General features: G+C 44.5%; 2 protein-coding genes across 2 annotated transcripts in view; both read left to right on the top strand.

Annotated features, from left to right (window-relative positions):
• Positions 1 to 501: 501 nt before the first annotated feature.
• Positions 502 to 5,202, top strand: LOC105901529 (melanocortin-2 receptor accessory protein 2B-like). The gene is made up of 3 exons (XM_042709922.1): positions 502 to 998; positions 2,031 to 2,130; positions 4,037 to 5,202. The coding sequence occupies exons 1-3, from the start codon at positions 887 to 889 to the stop codon at positions 4,389 to 4,391; spliced, it is 567 nt and encodes a 188-aa protein (XP_042565856.1). The 5' UTR covers positions 502 to 886; the 3' UTR covers positions 4,392 to 5,202.
• A 3,436-nt stretch (positions 5,203 to 8,638) lies between these two features.
• The window catches only part of LOC105901508 (beta/gamma crystallin domain-containing protein 1-like), a 28,367-nt gene continuing 18,827 nt past the window's right edge, over positions 8,639 to 18,178 (top strand). The window contains exons 1-3 of the mRNA XM_042709880.1: positions 8,639 to 8,761; positions 11,698 to 12,650; positions 13,298 to 17,486. Of these exons, the coding sequence (XP_042565814.1) occupies positions 8,648 to 8,761; positions 11,698 to 12,650; positions 13,298 to 17,486 (5,256 nt within the window). The 5' untranslated portion in view covers positions 8,639 to 8,647. The remainder of the gene's footprint in view (positions 8,762 to 11,697; positions 12,651 to 13,297; positions 17,487 to 18,178) is intronic.

Consider the following 18,178-nt stretch of genomic DNA (forward strand, 5'->3'; position numbering starts at 1 on the left):
ATTGATTGAACTGGAGTTATTTTAATTGCACAGTAATGTTACAGTCAAAAGTGTGAGTTGTTCTGCATATCTATGTGTTTATTATTTCAGACAGATGCATTACTTACCTGATCTAAATTAGGTTACATGTTTCCATACCTCACTGTATTCATAGGGGTTAAGCACTTAATTAGCAGTATGGATGAATGTTCTTGCCTATGGATTACAATATCTTCATATGTGTTTTTTATTATACATGTGCCTTCAGTAGAGTAGTTACTCTTTTTCTACAAAGGGGAAAATGTTGTGTCCTGTACTTTTAATGCAGCACAGGAAGTACCTATACAAGTTGTATACATGTAAAGAAGTTACACTTCCTGGAGATGCCATGTTAGTTCTGCCTTGAGTAAAGTACCTGTTGGTCTAGCTCTGCCTACTCCGTCATTTCTCATACATTAGAACACTACACCCAGTCAACAATTCAGAAGAAGCCCTGAAGGCACGCTGCTGCCCACGCAGTGCTGGGCTAGCCTACACGTCAGAAGACGAATAGGATCTGAATAGGATCTGAAGTACCTACCGTGGCATACGGGTTTGAACGACGTTTGTCTCAGGGTTACATACTCTTCATGCCCTTTATTAAGTCGTTGTTTAACGTAAGCGCTCTTACCGATTGTGTTGGTGAAGCCCTTTTGAAATTCGTGGTAAATGTACAGAGCGGGAGACCTCAATTTACTTTTACCAGTCTTATTCTTGTGGAAGTTTTTCAACAAAAGCTGGACAAAACTCATATTTTTTTCTAACAGTGTTCTGGTGCGACAATCTGGACAACAAATACAGTATTTGCCTCACCGTACAGTATCGAGTTCAGCGTGCGCCGCACCGCGGACGTGTAGATGTCGCTGCTATGTCTTCGCTCCGCAACAACACTCAGAACGGTGGAGACGACTACGTTTGGCAGTACGAGTACTATGATGAAGAGGAACCCGTATCTTTTGAAGGTCTAAAGGCGAATCGCTGTAAGTATCTGTAGTATGTCTGTGCATGTGTTTGAGTATGTAAGGTTTTTCTTTCAGGTCTGAAAGAGATGAGAGAGGTGAATAGAAGTGTCTTGAGAGGTGCACTGCAAGTTAAAACACTTATCTGTCCATTATGGCTTTCCAAGGTGTGTGTGGTGATGCTTCACTTAACAACCCACCCCCCCAGTCATCATCAAAGCATCAGCATTGTGAGGGAAATAAGACAAGAATGTCGGCACATTGGACTCTAATGATGCGTGTGATGTTCCAACCTGATGTGTTTGTCCTGTAAGGAATGTCAGCTCACACATTGTTTCCTTCCTTTGCTGTCATGTGCTGTCCGTTGACCCTAGATTCAGATGACATTTGTCCCCTCTTTTTCCTGCTCTAATCCTCTTTGTGGTCCAAAGCACACAAAGTGCAATGGTCCCTCATAACACACACACAAAACATAGTTGATGGGACACACCATCACCATTTGGACGAAATTTTAGTTTTGAATACAGGTTTGATTACATTGAAGACATTTATGCTGAACTATGTCTGAGAGGAATAGAGGGGACAAGAACAAAGACACAGAAAGAGTGAGGATGATGTTGCAACTGATTTTTTTTCACTGCCCTGTTGAAATTTTTTATTTTTTTAAATGGGCAAGAATACTCCTCTCCTCTCCTGTCCTGTCCTGTCCTCTCCTCTCCTGTCCTCTCCTGTCCTCTCCTCTCTTGTAACCATGCGTGCGCCTCTCCTCTAGATCTCTGCTGTCCTCTCTTCCATTTATTTGTATTTGTTTGCACTTTCATGACTATAGATACTTTATTGAGAGAATGCTTTATTAAGCATCCGGTAGCTTATGGGACACATACGAAACGGCAAAAAAATACACACAATAACGATAAAACACAGCAGTGAATGAAGCCACCAAAAATGCTGTCACTATGAAAGGGTATGTGCCAACGAAGACAGTGTTATAGTGTGTGTGTGTGTGTGTGTGTGTGTGTGTGTCACTTATATGATTGTGTTCCTTTCTTGCAGACTCCATAGTGATAGGGTTCTGGGTGGGCCTGGCTGTGTTTGTCATCTTCATGTTCTTCGTACTCACCCTGCTCACCAAGACTGGAGCACCACACCAAGAGTGAGTGAACACATACACACACGCACAGTCGCACACATGCACATACACACAGACACACACACACTTGAATCAAGACAGCACCCCTATCTCTTTCTCTCAGTCATACAGACACACACTCACTCCCCCTCTCTCTCTCTCAGTTCATTAGGGGACATCTTTTGGGTGACAATCAGCGATCAAAAAAATAGTAGTACGACACACACACATACACCTACTCACTCACACATGTTAAATTGTGGTGTTGTTCTGTGTGTTGTGTTTCTAAACTGAACTGTACTGAATATAAAGATGACTGGCTCTTTAAATGAAAATAGTATATAATATTTTTTTTTAGATTCAGATGTCCTCAATTAAGATTTATTTGATTAACATAAAACAGAATAAAATCAATCAGAGTTGCATAGGCTACAGAATAGCTTTCAAATTTGCTTAAATAGACTAAGATAGAGTTTTCTCGGCCACTAGATGTAGATGTTAGTCAGAGCGTCCCTGTGCCCATCGATTTCAGGTGTCCTTGTAATGGCTCTGTAATGTCTCTGCAGTGTCCCCCATGATTCTCATGACCACTCTCCCTTCTCTCCCACCAAGTGTCCAAGAAGCCCTGAATTATACCTCTAAATGGGTGTGAATCATGTGTCTAACAGTTTCACATTGCAGTTACAGATTCGGAAGCAAACCATATTAGGAAGTAAGGAAAACAACGGTACTGAAAGACATGATGTTCCATTCCTGAAGGCCAAAGCCAGCTGCTAAACAACATCTCCAGTTATAATCAGCGACTCTAACTAGACCCAAAGATGTCAAGCATGACCGACAGCCCAGAAAACCAAATATCTAGAATGATCTCTGACGCACACAGAATGCGCAAAGCACAAATTTAAAGATGGCACAGTCCTGATGGATCACAGGGACAATTTGAACATGGAATAGTAGTCACATTATGCAAGGTTACAGTGTCTTCACTTGAACCAATATACTGAATTCAATTATAAAAATCTTGAGGTTTCTGTTGTGAGCATGCAATCATCATAACGTGATAACTCTCCTCATCTCTCCTCTCCCCGCTGTTCTTTTCTCCCCTACTCTTCCTCTTCCTCTTCTCTTCCTCCTCATCCTCTGCTTGAGATGCCATCATTTAGCAGATGATGAACTCAAAGCAGTCAGTCCCAACACATTCTCAATTCCAAAATCCTCGCTAACAAAAATAATCCAATAAAGTATCTGATGAAAGGAGGTCTAGGCATCCATGCGATCCAAAATAAACACTATAAAGCGATCCAAAATAAGAACTATAATGCGATCCAAAATAAACATAGCTGTACTGTGTCGTGTGGACTTTTATGTATTGTTTTTAGATTACTATTAAACACATATATCCTTAATGTACTGTAATGATGCAGTCACATAGGCCTATTTCTGTGAGGCAAAGGTGTGTATGCTGTCTAAGGTGTATGTATAGGTCATTGCCATCTGTATGTCTACTGTTTGGGTCCAATAAGCTGCCTATTTACAAAAATTGGAATATCAACAAAAACCTTGACATATTTTGAAAAGTGAAGATCTACTGAACTTCCTCAAAGGCTGCAGCAATCTTCTCTCTGCGCCTTTTCTCTCCCTATAGCCTCCTGCTTTTCCTTCCTCCTCTTTTCTTTCAGCTCGTGTCCTCTGTCTCTCTCGATGTCATCTCTTCTTCACCCCCTTCTTCCCTTCCCTTCCCTTCCCTCCTCTCCTCTCTCTTTTCAGCTCATGTTCTCTGCCTCCTTCCGTTCTCTTCTCTTCCTTGCATTCTCCTCTCCTCAGTTCTTCTCTCTCCCCCTGTCCACCTACACGTCTGCTGAATGGCATAATGATATCCCTCTCCTCCATCCCCTCTCTCTCTCTCTCTCTCTCTCTCTGCCTCTCTCAGACACCCAGAAGGCTTTTTTAAATCAGTGCGAGTGGGCGCTTGTGTGGTGGACGTGGGCACCCAGGCATTCTGTCGCCCCCTACTGGAAGACTCCCACTCTCCATTCCACTTCAATCGACCGGACCGGACTGTCAATCAAACGGCTGATGTCATGGCCCCAGGCAAGCTTATTGGCTGTGGTCCTGAAGGGCTCGTTGCAGAGGGTGACCTACTGTCTGAGTTCAACATTCCAAATGTCGTGGTGACGTCAGAGCCCGACTCGAACCTCACTGACGATGACTTGCTTCTCTCTGAGCCGCCAATCATTGTGGAGGACCAATCACGTGCCACTACTCGAGCGCACATCTCCCACTGAGGACCAACCCTTTATCTGAGGATCCTTAATAATGAACACTTGTGAAATAGAACCTTTTAGAACCTCTCCACTAAGGAACTTTATTTCAAACTGAGGATCCTTAATAATGAACAGCCTGTGAGCTAGAACTTTCTAGATGTTAAACATAATGAGATGCATGTGCATCTGATTAGAAGTGGACTGTTCTCACATTAGGGCTGTCCTAAACCAGAACCTCTCTGAAACATGCTCTGGTACCTCAAAAAACCTGGTCTGGACCCACTAGTACCTGTTTCCAGTACTGAAATGACAAGGATCTTATCTCTGCCAGGTTTTTTTTACTGCTGGATCAAAAAGGAACATACATAGAACCAGAACATGTATCCATTCCAGATTCGGATCATCTTGACAGTGGAACACATTGTGATTCTTGAAGATTCTGCGTTCTGATGACCCAATGCGCTAGGAGCCAGCTGGTCACACTCACCATAGGGTTCACCATAGGGTTCACCATAGGGTTCACCATAGGGTTCACCATAGGGTTCACCATAAGGTTTTCACTCATTTTCCCATGTTACCCCTTCATATGTCTTAATCTACAGGAAAGAGCTCCATCTGTGTGTTGGCTTTGTGATGTTAAAAGTGAGAATTAATTGGAGGAATATTAGTGTGGAGACCTTTGTCTGAACCCGTATTTAAAGTGTTAAGTGTAGAAATGGTTGCAGCAGAGGATGAAGACTTTTGTTAGGTCGACAGTGGTACAGTGGTAGAGAAGTCGTTTAGTAATCAGAAGGTTGCTAGTTCGATTCCCTGTCGAAGCGTCCTTGAGCAAGACACTGAACCCCTAATTGCTCCTGATGTGCAGTGTGCCATCAGTGTAAATGTAAAAAAAAATGTAAAATGTGTATACATTGTAAGTCGCACATATGTAAGTCGCTTTGGATAAAAGCGTCTGCTAAATGACTAAATGTAAATGTAATGTAAATGTAGGTCATCCACAATAAACCACGGCAGTAATGTTTCCTGGATTTTGTTATTGTGTGTGTGTGTGTGTGTGTGTGTGTGTGTGTGTGTGTGTGTGTGTGTGTGTGTTTTATTATGCAGATGAGTGAGTACTCTGAAAGAACATGCTGAGCAGAGCAGGGGCCTGGTTTGTGCTATGAATTTGAGTGAGTCCATTACATTATGCTGTCACTAATGTATTATGGTTTATTAAAGGGCAGGACATTCAAGCACACACACACACACACACACGGAGAGAGCGAGTGAGAGTGTTGTCTTGTGCATGGTCTTACAATCATAAGATCACCATTAGAAAGTGGATAAGATGATCAAGACTGTTATTTTGTATTTATCTACTGGAGGGAATGCATAGGTGTGTGTGTGTGTGTGTGAGCGTGCATGCATGCATGAAAGACAGAGAGACTACCAACTACCTTTCCATAGCTCAGAGCAAGGTGCCATCAACAGCAGGTCAAGGGTAAATCCCAGGGCACCCACACATTGATTAAATGTATAGCTTACCAACACTGTGGGTCGCTTCGGATAGAAGTGAAATTCTAAATGAATGAATGGAAATATCATAGGTGCATTAAGGTACAGTTGGTAGTGGCTTTTTCTACTAGACCTAATATAGAAACGGAATTCCAAAGAGAATGGAAACCTCTGTTTTGTGTGTGTGTGTGTGTGTGTGTGTGTGTTTTGTGTGTGTTTTATCCACCGTGGCTCTTTGATTCAGGTGTTTTTTTTTAATGGCAATGTTCAGGGCTCATGCCAAACACATTAAAAGCTAGGAAGCAGAGAAACACAATGAACAGGGATACTGATTAAACTAATTTCATCATGCCTTTGGAAATACCAAATCATTTCAAGTCTCCAAGCACCTACTATGTTTTTCACAACAACAAAATGAATAAATACCGCTCCACCAAGGATGTGGTCGGATTTGTGAACGTGGTTTAGACTGAAATAGCACTCAAGACTTCATGGAGGATGGAGAGTTACCATGGTAATCTTACCCTGAGGTCACACATTTCAAGAACTCATCACAATCCTCATCTGGGGATCCCCCACAACACCCCCTCACACGCACACACACACACACACACATCCCTCTCTTTACACTCATCCACGCACTAGTTAGGAATCTCTACATCTATAAAATATAACACATCTCTGCTCTGGAATGGTGACAGTGTTGAAGTGGCCTCACAGATTCACCTTCTTCAGCTGGCGTAGAAGCACTGAGCATCCAGGAGCCAAGTACAATCCAGGTACAATACATTAGATTCCTGAATCATACCACCTCACACAGAGATCTATTTATTCCGTATAGAACCTTTAAGCAACTAAAATAGGTATGCATTTGAATCAATATTTGTGTCCCCTGGGTTTCAAACCTGTGACCTTGGTGGAGTTAATTAGTTGCTCTACCTGTTCTGCTGCAGAAATGTCTTTCTGCCAGGAGCTATTGTCTGACAGACACTGGAACAGACACATGTTCTAACCTTGGGTCCCTGCATCTTAATTGTAAAGCAAGCTTCTAGCAACACAAGGGTAATGGTCCGAGTTCCCAGGGAGAATGCATGCTCTCAATGTGGGTAACAATGTAGAAAACAGTTCACATCTTATTTGTACTCATGAACATTGAAACCATGAGGGGAGGGGGTGTTATAACTTGTGTGCAATATGTGATAATAAATATTAAAACAAAAACCACTACATACAACAGTTTTACTTAACTATACTATTAAATAAAAAAACATCCAAAAATGTATACATGAAATCGATTTAATTTAAAAGTTAAGAAACAAAAATAACCTAGACACCTATAGGGTGTGGTCCTAAGGTTATGACAGGAAGGCAAGACAATGGGGAGTTTCATCTGTGGGAGAGCGGGTGGGGTGGGGGGTGGGGGTGTTCATAGCAGGAAGGAGGCTTTCTGGGGGGAAGGAGTTCAAATGCTACAGCAGAACTGGAATTCTCACATAAGCCATTTGAATGCTAATGAGTCAGGTCTCGGCTATTTGCTCCTACTGAGACAAAGGTAGAGCACATAACCCAAGACATGGGTTACAGAGTCAGATGATACAAAATAATGTAAGCACTCAGTTTATGTCTGACACAACAGGCAATATTCGGTTCCATCAATGTGTTTTAATCTACATATATGTACAGGTTGTCTGCAATTCTGGTGAAAGGTTGTTGATAGTTAAGCTCAAAAGTCAATCAAATTACAACCCTCCCTTCCATGCTCCTGAAGCAAAGTGTTGATTGGCTAGAATTGTTTATGGCTCGATCTGAGCCACTATGTTTGCTTGAATGAACAGTTAGAGGACTATGAGAAGCAATTTGCTGAATTTGACAAATTTGATAACGTTACCTAGAGATCATTCCAAGGAAGGAGGTGCAGTATGCCATCACAGACACACGAGGGAGGAATTGAGTCACTTTAGTGCAACAGTTCCTCTGTCTGTATGTCTCTTCCTAAGTGTTCGTCTCTGTTCCTAATTGAGTCTGTGTGTGTGTATGTGTGTCTGTGCTCTGTTTTTGTTGTTTGTGTCATGCTTGAAAACGAAAAAAAAGACCTAAAAAAACAACATTATCCTGTATGTAAGTAAGCTTGATACTTGAAGAAGAAAATTTCATGCGGGACTTATACTTGTAATGGAGTTTTTTTTTTTTTTACATTGCTGTATTAGTACTTTTACTAAAGTGTAAAGGATCTGAATAGTTTTCCACCACTGATGGGGGGGGGGGGGGTTCTTGGCTTACACAGCAGATGTAAACCAAACACTGATGGCTTCTGTTTGACACTGTCACCATGGTGACACAGAGAGGTATCACTTGCAATGCCCATTATCCTCTGCTGGAACCCTCTCCTCCCACACACACACACACAAACACACACACACACACACACACACTCACTCCTGCTCTGGTATGCCAGACTTACTTGACTTTCACTGAGATGTCCATACGAGATGTACCTGAGGGAACGGACACACAATGATAAATAAAGGCCAGTGAACTACGCAATGTGTGTGGTTTGTGTGTAGTGAATACACAGCAACAGAGAGCTTGCCAACTCACCCAAAAAGGCATGGATGACTCAGGCTCAACAAAAACCTCTCTCTCTCTCTCTCTCACACACACACACACACACACCCTGCTAGGGGTTCTCCCTCTTTCTGTATCTGTGATTGTGTGCTCCGACCTTTGACGTTGACTTTCACCCACTAAACTCTTCTCTGAGGCTTACTGATCAATAAAATGACATGACAATGATGAAATGTCCAGTACACACACGTGCACACACACACACACACACACACAGAGACCTCAGTGGCGGTCTATTTTCCCACAAGCCAGACAGCTCACCAAATGCACTTGTAAGTACCTTCAAGGAGCTTGTTTTGAAAACAAGCGTTATATTGTGTCTGTGTGCGTGTATGTTAAAGCATACTATTTTCCTGAGTGTGTTGCAACATCCTCTGCCATAGGCTAACTTCGTCGCGACACACCCGGCTCCAACAGATTCCACCGGTTCGTTCCATCATTAGTCGCGACTCAGAGAACTGTTAGCACTGCGAAACTTTGCTTATTTTTCATTCCGATATGCTGAGGAACTGGCAACACATTTGACAGTTTAAACAGGCCTATATCAAAACGTTAGAATATCATTCATTATTTACGAGACTCTGTTATCGGCGGGAGGCACTCAGGTGTTCAGGCCGGGCAAAGAAGAAGGTAACAAGCCAGGAGCTCGAGACCTCTCATGCATCGGCAACGCAGATTCTGCCAACATTTGAACTCGAGCTAATTATCAGTTAAATCGGCGCATGGTAAGTGTTTCTTGTCTTAATGGGAATGTATTTGAGCAGATTGGTCTTGTCCGAACGTGTTTTAGTCTTTTCCTGGTCCGTGTGGGCGGAGAGGAGAGGCTTGTGTAAAGAGCTGACACTCACACTTTTGAAAGTAGTTTTGAGGATAAGCCCACTCGGAGGGGCGGCTGTTATAGCACAGGCCATCACTCAATCGACTGACCGGTAGCCTCAGGTAAAATTCACTTTTCACTACCGTTGGGTCCCACTTGTAAAAAATGCCGTCTTACTGCTTCTTCTAGTGTATTTATGTGCACATATTGGGTGTGGGCGATCATTTGGAATTGGAATGTTGTGCGCCGCTAGCTGAATGTACTTTTTTTGTGGCTGTTAGTCTGTTGTGCCTGATTTGTGATAATACTTTTTGGTGCCATATTCCTCTCTTTTCGTTGAAAAACACTTGAGTTGCTTATGGAGATGAAAGCATGGAGCACATTGTGAGGTCTTCATTATTGAAATATGAAACACAGGAGTTTTGAATCTGTCAGAATCCCACATGCGTCATTCTTTGCGTGCTTGGAAAACCGTGCCATCCTTTAGAAATAATTAACGAACCCATCTCTCTCTCTCTCTCTCTCTCTCTCTCTCTCTCTCTCCCTCTCCCTTTCCGAACACACATTGTGCCCTGGGTGCATGCTCGTCTCATATTGCACTTTGCGCGTTTCTTCGACGCTTTCCGCTCCATGCTCCAAGGTGAGCGGAACGATTGGCATTAGAAACGCGCATAGTTTTTGACAGTCATCACATTTGAGATGCTCTTTTTTTATACATGAAGTTCGATGCGTCATTAGAATAACGCTGGATTACTTAACGTCAGTCGTGGTTGGGACGCAAAACTTGGTGGTCTATATCACCAGGTTTTGGGTCCCTGTGTTCACCGTGAGTATACCCATCTTTTAATTGTCGAAGAAGAGTTCCTTCACTAACTAGTGGATTGCGGGATTGTAATATATTGGCTAGATTTTCGATGTTCATAGTGAGGGAAGTTCTGTTAAATTCTCAGTAGTCCCCTCCGGCTATACTGGAGAAAAACCGTTTGTAAGCTAAGCTTTTACAAAACCTAGTAATACTGTTGCAGTCACTTAATGTACTTTGCCATGGTTAATAATAAGTTTACTGTAAAACATGTTTTAAACCCGTGTTTATATAGTGCAGCGGTATGTGTTTGTCATACACATAAATGAGAATTGTGTATAGTCTCCCCTTTGTATCACGGATACGGATACGCACAGTCGCTGCATTCAGAGGCGCATTTGGTGTGCGTATTTGGTGTAAGTAGGTATCTCCTGTACATTTTCAGGGGCGTGACACCATTACACCAACGACGATAGGCCTAATCATGATAATAATTATAATAACAAAAAAAGATTAATTGCAAGATCTGTACGTCAATGATGTTTGTGTATAGGTGGTTAAACAAATCACCTAAAAGCGTATTGGAGATTGACATCCCTAAACAAAACTAAACTGCAGCTTTAAAGGCCGCCACAATAGCACTGAGACACATTAATTTATTTCTACTGATGTAATGTACTTCACTTATTCTGTGCTCCACAATTGCACATGAGACTGTAGCTGAATGCTGTACTTAAATGCTTGGAGTAACTGAGACAAAAAAACAAAACAAACAAAAAATCCAAGGGCTGGGTCTTTCGTCTCGTATGGTAATGAGTTCCAGAGCTGCGGATCACATAAACACAGAGGGGCCAGTCTCTCCACTTTTAAGGCCTCACTTGTGGAATCTAAAACTGGCTGGCATTGCAGGATCTTAAGGAGTGTTAAGTGCTCTGAGAGGTGCCAAACCACCCTTAGCCGTTACAGAGGATGAAACCAGTTTAGAAGGAAATGTGAGTTTGTGGATCCTATCTCATGACACAATGACATATGAAGCAAATTGAATCCAGCAGAAGCACTGATAAGTACTAAACGTCCACTCTAACATTGTATAGTATAGTATGGTACAGTACAATACCATACAGTATTGTATATTGTAGTATGAAGTAGCATATGGTATAGTATAGAATGGTATAGTGTGGTATGGGGTAGTGTAGTACTGTATAGTGTATGATATTTGATCAATATAACATATTGATCTTACATTGATATTTGATCAGCTTAATATGATCAATGACTGCTGCACATGTAGTTCTGAAGAGCCAGCACAGGGACTATGTTAATGTCACTGTAAATGTTGAATGTGTTACCGGTAATCAGCTTGTCTACAAAACATTAGGGGTGCATTACATAGATGTTCTGGTGAAGTAGGTGTATGTGTGTGCATGTCAGTTGGTATGTTTATATAATTATAAATACATTTCTGACCTTCCTTGTGTGTGTGTGTGTGTGTGTGTGTGTTTGTTTATGTGTGTATATGTGTGTGTTTGTGTCTGTCTTCCTCTGTCTATGTGTGTGTCTTATGTGTTTATGTGTGTGGGCTCTTGCAGGCGGAAGACAGTACTGGGGTGTTTGGCCGCATAGGCAGCTGGCTTTCTCCGTGGAGGGTGAGAGGGAGAGAGGCCCTGCCTGAAGATGAACCCCAGCCAAAGGCTCCCATTCCCCGGCACGGAGACCACCTAGAGGGGTCCGGTGAGAACCACGAGGACGGGTCAGAAGGGGAGGAGGAGGAGGACAGACAAAGAGGGAAGGAAGGCGAGAGAAGAGCAGAGAATCTCAGGAATGTGAATGACTCGGGCAGCAGCAACAATAGAAGGAACCTACAGGTTTACCTGGAGGAGACTAGCGTGACACAGAACGACAGGAGGCCTGTTGTCGAGACAACTATCAAGAAGACCTTCCAGGTGGTTTCAAAGGCAACCAGAGCGACACAACAAAGGGAGGCGGAGTCGGACGACGAGATGGGGCGCAAGAACTCTGGACGGAGGCGGTCCCGAAAGGGCAATGCCACAAGCCCACGGGAGAAGTCACCGCCAACCAGAAATCTGCCCGGTCAGCCGCTGTCCAGCCCTCAGAGGGTATGGGTGGAGTCTCACCTGGGAGAGGAGCCAGGGGACACAGATCACGCCCCAGAGCTAGACCAGGACCCTCACACAAACATATACAGACGCGCACACTCCTTGGACTCCTTGGACGCGCCAGTGCTGGCCAAACTAGTTTCTGTAGACATGGACATGGACATGGACATGGACGAGGATGACGATGGCCACGTGGAGAGGAAGACGGAGACGCCCGAGTCCAAGCGACGAAGCGTCAAGGTGTCCCGCAGCGAGAAAGTCTTCGCCAAGAAGGTTCTGGTGAACTCCGAGCCGGCGGTGGAAGAGCAGGAAGTCGAGCAAAGCGGACGGAAACGGACAGTTGATTCTGGAGTAAGCCGGAGGCAGGTGGCAACGGTTACGCCTAACAAGGGAGCAGCAGCCAAGGCAGCAGCGGAAGACGGCAGGTACGGCACCAGTTTTTCCTGAATTTCTGCCTTACCTGCCCAAGTGATTCATCCACAAACACACACATGGCCCACATAAAGGGTGTGAAATGTGTGACTGTCATGAATAAATCCTCCTTTGCTCTTGTCCTGCTCTCTCTTACTCTCTCTCTCTCACTCTCACTCTCTCTTCTGTCTATGTACCGCTTTATGTGGCTTCTCTGATATTTCTAATACTGGTCTTGTCAGAGCCACACCTTAGTAGTTTTTTTGTTGAGAGTGTGGTATTCTGGGCAGGCTAACAGATTGGACAGATAGAGCTGTTGTGAAAATATTACTGGCATGTTGACCTCACATTCCTGGTCGAGATGGTGTGTGTGTCTGTGTGTGTGTTGTGTGTGTCTGTGTGTGTCTGTGTCTGTGTGTGTGTCTGTGTGTGTGTTTGTGCTGTAGAGAAAGAGAGGGAGAGAAATTGTGTGTGTGTTTAATACTGCAGTGTAATTACTGTTCTGCGGTTGAATGAGACAGTGATAGAGTGGTAAATAAATTAAAGTTAGAGAAAAATAGAAGACAAATCAGGCAAGTGTGTATACTACATGTGCAGGATATGTGTAGGTCTGAATGGCCTCCGAGGGTTCATTCTCCCTAATCTCTGCTGCTCCCTTCAGGTCTGGGGAGAAGACTGCTGCGATACGCACCATCGTCAATCGCATCAAGCTCTTCGAGAACCAAACAGGAAGTGTGGGTGCCATCAAGCCTACGCATCCCCGCAGTGCTGATGTCTCTCCGGCCCGGTCCATCGCAGACCGAGTCAAGTTGCTGGACCAGAGTGCCCACACCTCGGGTCAGCGGGCATCCTCGGCCGACCGTGCCAATAGTGCACGCTCCAGCTCCGCCCTGCCTGCTCGCCCGAAGGTGCAGACGGTTCGTGAGCTGGCAAAAAACGTTACTTCTACAGCAGCGGCAGCATCAGCAGCAGCCAATGAAAGCAGGCCGGCCAAAGTGAAAAACACACAACCACAAAACAAACACATAGGCCCAAGCAAGCAAGAGACGAAGCAGCATCCAGGGACATTCAAGAAAGCTCAGCGTCCTCCTGAAGCTGCTGCTGCTGCACAGTCTCAACCTACCATCAAAGGAAAGTCTAGCTCTGCTAGCAGTGTTACGAAAACTCTGAGTGCAGTGAACACTCCCTCGGAGCCAAGCTGTAAACCAGTGGAACAGGAACAAACTCCTCTGGCTCAACCTGCTCAGGGCAAGGACCACATAACCCTGCAAGCCCCGCCAGAAAAAACACCCACACAACTCACACACAGACTTACCAGAGAAGCAGAAGATACACCACCGGACAGAATCTCACGGGATGACAAGCCATCCAGAGACACCCGTAACAAAAAGTCTTCACAGACCAAAGACATCACAGACATTTCTCGGAGAGAAAATACAGTACCAGATAAAGACAACCAGACCAAAGAGACTTCACAATCCAGTGCTCAAACACTAGAGATCCTTGACACTAAAGATAGTGTTTCGTTGAAAGGTGTTGTAAAAACTGTAACCAAACAGACTATTGCAAGTAATAATGGCTCCCAGGCCAAAGATGTTGTCAACCAACAGATCAAAGACACTCTCACATCCAACAATGGTCTCGCAAATGACCATACTATACAAGTTATATGCACAGAGACGGAAGGATCGAAAACTAATAACAGTCCTGAAACACAAACGTTTCTGGAAATTAAAGACAGTCCACAGACTAGGGATGCTAAAATACTAACTAAAGACACTATGAATCTCAAAGATAATCTTCAAAATGATGTCAGTCACCTCTCAAGAGATAACACAACAGCTGACAAGAGCTCAAATACACCAGGGACTGAGGTTAGTCCAACAACCGAAAACATCCACGCACCTGAAAACGGTCATCTAAATGAAAAGATGGTACAAAATGAAGATGGCCAACAAGCAAATGATTCCACAGAAATGAACAATAGTTTAGATGTCCTAGACAGTGTGGTAACTAAAGATATGGTAACAACTAATGTGGGCCCTCAGAAGGAAAGCCTGCGCCAAAGTGCTCTTGAAGTTAGTCCTGAGATTAAAGATACAGACACTGGAGGAAGTCTGGATGCTGCAAACATTCCAAAAACACTCCAAAAAGACAACACACAGACCAAAGACACTATTCAACCTAAAGATGTATCTCCTCAGAAGGAGGAAGTTGCTGAACAAATCGAGCATTTACAAACCAGTGGCATGTCTGGGTCCAAGAAGAGGAGCAATAAAGAGGCTACACAGCCACAGAGTCCAACCAATGACACTAAACAGGAAATAACCACATACAAACAGGAAGTACAAGCAAAGATGGGGCTCTCTCCTCCAAGTAATCATGCAGCTGTGAAAGAACTACCTGAAGTCAAGACAGGGTTAGCAAACCAGAACATGACTGGAGAGAGTAAAATGCAGAACACAGAGAAAGCTCAAATCCCTTTTTCAGAGCCAGTAGGGCAGACTGTCATTGAAACAGTGGTTGAAACAGCTAAGCTGGCAGACAGAGAGTACAGTGACGCTAAGTCTCGGGTAGCTGAAAATAAAACAGTGAAGGAGGAAGAAAAAGTAGTGTCTTCAACTGCATCTGCAGAGCAGGCTTTGTCCCCAGTGCAGAACAAGAGAGTGGAGGAGAAGAGTGAAGAGGTTAGGTTTGTTTCAGAACAGCTGACAGAAGCAAAGAATGAAGACACCAAGGTTTTCCCGGAACAGCCTACAAAAGCAAACAGTGAGGAAACTGTAGTTGTTCTAGAACAATCTGCAGGTGACAGTAAGAAGACAGAGGCAAACACCCAACCAGCGTCTGTATCCCCCCCTGCATTTGACTCAAATTCATCCAAAGTTTTGAAGCAGGCTAACCAAACACCAGACATTCACACAAGCAGTTCCACAGACTCCACAAAAAAGCCAAACACTGGATCACAACAACAGTTGGTTAAAGAGGTGCCTGATCAAATCAAAATGAATAGCGAGGACCCCAGTTCAGGCATAACAGAACAGCGTCCATCCAAAGACACCACCAACGCCATGTCTGCAGGAGCAGACGCTACAAAACAAACTCGACAAAGCACATCATCAGACACCAAGGATACACAGGAAGACACGGACACCCAAACCAAGAAGTGTGACACAAACTCACCAGCTCTTGGTGTAAGTATGACTTCTGCCGCACACTCTCCAGGTCAGAGTGCAGGGTCACATTCGGGCACATGCATGCCGGCACAAAACAGTGGAGGCATCACAGTTGCCCAAGACCCAAAGTCCACCAGCCAGTCACAAGATGAAATACCCAATGGTAAGTCTGAAGAGCAAGCAGTCCCCTTGGCTAACATGGCCAACGGAAAACCAGCTAAAAGCCTGAATGAAGTTACAGGGACCAAAATCACAGCTGGAGTAAACTGTGAAACTCAATCAAACTCTCCTTCACAGAAAACCAGTAATACTTCTACTCTTTCTGGCACAGTCAATGAAACGTCTCCCCTTTCTAGCCCCGCTAGTGAGAAGTTATCATCTCTTCCAAGTTCTTCCAGCTTCCAAGACAGCACTCGTAAGAAGAACAATCTGAAAAGCCTCAAGCTGAGAGATTTCCCAGCCGCCTCCCAAGATGCCCCCTCCAGTTGGCTCGATGTCGATGTCCGTCCATCACCAAAGCCAAGGCAGCCAATCCGCTCGCTGAAGCTCAGTGCCTCCGTGAGCAACCTGCTGGGCCCCTCAGGTGAGTTTGACCCTCAGGACTTTATGGAGAGGGTGAAGAAGCTGGCCATCCCTTTCTCCGTGCCGCCCCGCAGCAAGCTCAAGATGTCCAGAACCATGGCGCCGTCCTTCACCATGCCTGCCATCAAGGAGGACCGCTTTGAGAAGACCTTTGACCCAGATGAGTTCAAGTTTGGCCTGAGGAAGAGACGTGAGTTTTCCCTGGAGCTAACCAAACTCCGAGAGAAGGTATGTGGCGAAAAGGAACCGGTCGAGGACAAGCTTAAGAGGCCCCATCTTGACCGGGGTAGCATCCTGGTGAAGTCTTTACTCCTGAGAGACACAGAAGCTGCCAAGGAGAAGATTGAGGAAGAGGAAGGAGGGAAAGGAGGAGAGAAGGAGGAAGGTGGGGAAGACAAAAGGCCGAAGATTAAGTCACGGCTGGAAGGGAGCTCCATACTGTCCAGTTTGAGAAGCTCCAGCAGGGGCAGTCGTCTCGGCCTGCTCTCCCCCAGAGAGGACACCGGGAGTGGGCCGACTTCACCCAACGAGTCCCTCTCACCCAGATCACCAACGACAATGACAACGAGTCCTAATGACCCCACCAAGTCCTTTCTGGACCATAACCACACTGGCTCGACTGCCGCTCAGTTAAACCAGAACCTGACCGAGATCAAAAAGCACCTTCCTAATCAGTCTAACATTGTGAAAAAGATCCCAACGGAGATCACAAAGGACCCGTACTCATCTAATCAATCTAAAGTTCCTGAGGCTAATAAGAAACGGGCCACAATCTCAAATGATCTCTTCTCATTGAATCAGTCAACACAGATCGCAAAGGATCCTTACTCATCCAATCAGCCTAACCTGCCTGAGGTTAACAACAAACTGACCCAATCCACGCAAAGCTATGTAAAGGGTGACCAATCCAATTCCCAGTCTAACCAAAGCACCCCCCAGATCAGCCAATCAGAGCCAAGCTTTCCTTCAGCAACCACCACTGACTCTGGACCTCGGCTTCCTTCCTTTGATGACATCAAGTTGCCGGGTTACCTGGAGAAGCTGCTCCCACGGGATCATGGGAAGGTCGACCCCCTGCAGAAACCCAACTCAGAGGTCAGCTTGCTTCACACAACATTTCGCTTTTCATATCGCTGATACGGGAACAAAGAGGATTGTCCCCTCTTTGTTCCCGTATCATGTTTACCTGTCTCCAGTACCTGAGCCCAACCTGGGTTGGATGTGCACACTATCTCTTCTGTCCTTGCTTTCCATATCACTATCAGGTAGATTAAGTCCCCAGTTATTAGAAAACACAGCAGGCATTTCACATTACTTGAAAGATGAATTAAGAGAGGTGACTGAATTGTCTGTTGAATTCTGGGTTGACATCCAGTAAACTTTGCTGTCCAAATCCCAAAAATCTTCGTTACAAGGGAAATGTTTGGAAGGGAAAGCTCCCGTATATGAAAGTGATTGGCAGATAGGCAAGTAAAGTTTTAAGTATGAACTCTCTCACAGATATGTGGCCGACAAAACACCTTCTGGTGATGAGCCTTTAGCTTTGAGCGTTATGCAGAAGCAAAGACCTGTATGGGGTTACTGTTCTTGCTCTCGTTTTTATCATGTTGTCATATGGAAATGGAACTGCTGATGTGTGCATGGCCTCCCTGCCTCCCTGCTCTCGCCTAGTCGTCTCTCCTTCTGTATAATGGAGTCTTTCTGGGAATGGAATGGACACACAAGTGGCCACAAATATGCATAGACCACAGAACCTCTTAGAGAATCTTTTTCACTTGCCTCAACTG

Source organism: Clupea harengus, chromosome 15, assembly GCF_900700415.2.
Source record: "Clupea harengus chromosome 15, Ch_v2.0.2, whole genome shotgun sequence".
Classification (NCBI taxonomy): Eukaryota; Metazoa; Chordata; class Actinopteri; order Clupeiformes; family Clupeidae; genus Clupea; species Clupea harengus.

Excerpts from the sequence above, each read along its gene's own strand:
- LOC105901529 (XM_042709922.1), top strand. The coding sequence starts at position 887 with ATGTCTTCGCTCCGCAACAACACTCAGAACGGTGGAGACGACTACGTT. Across the intron at positions 999-2,030 it reads AGGTCTAAAGGCGAATCGCT|ACTCCATAGTGATAGGGTTC; the intron begins GTAAGTATCTGT and ends CCTTTCTTGCAG. Across the intron at positions 2,131-4,036 it reads ACTGGAGCACCACACCAAGA|ACACCCAGAAGGCTTTTTTA; the intron begins GTGAGTGAACAC and ends TGCCTCTCTCAG.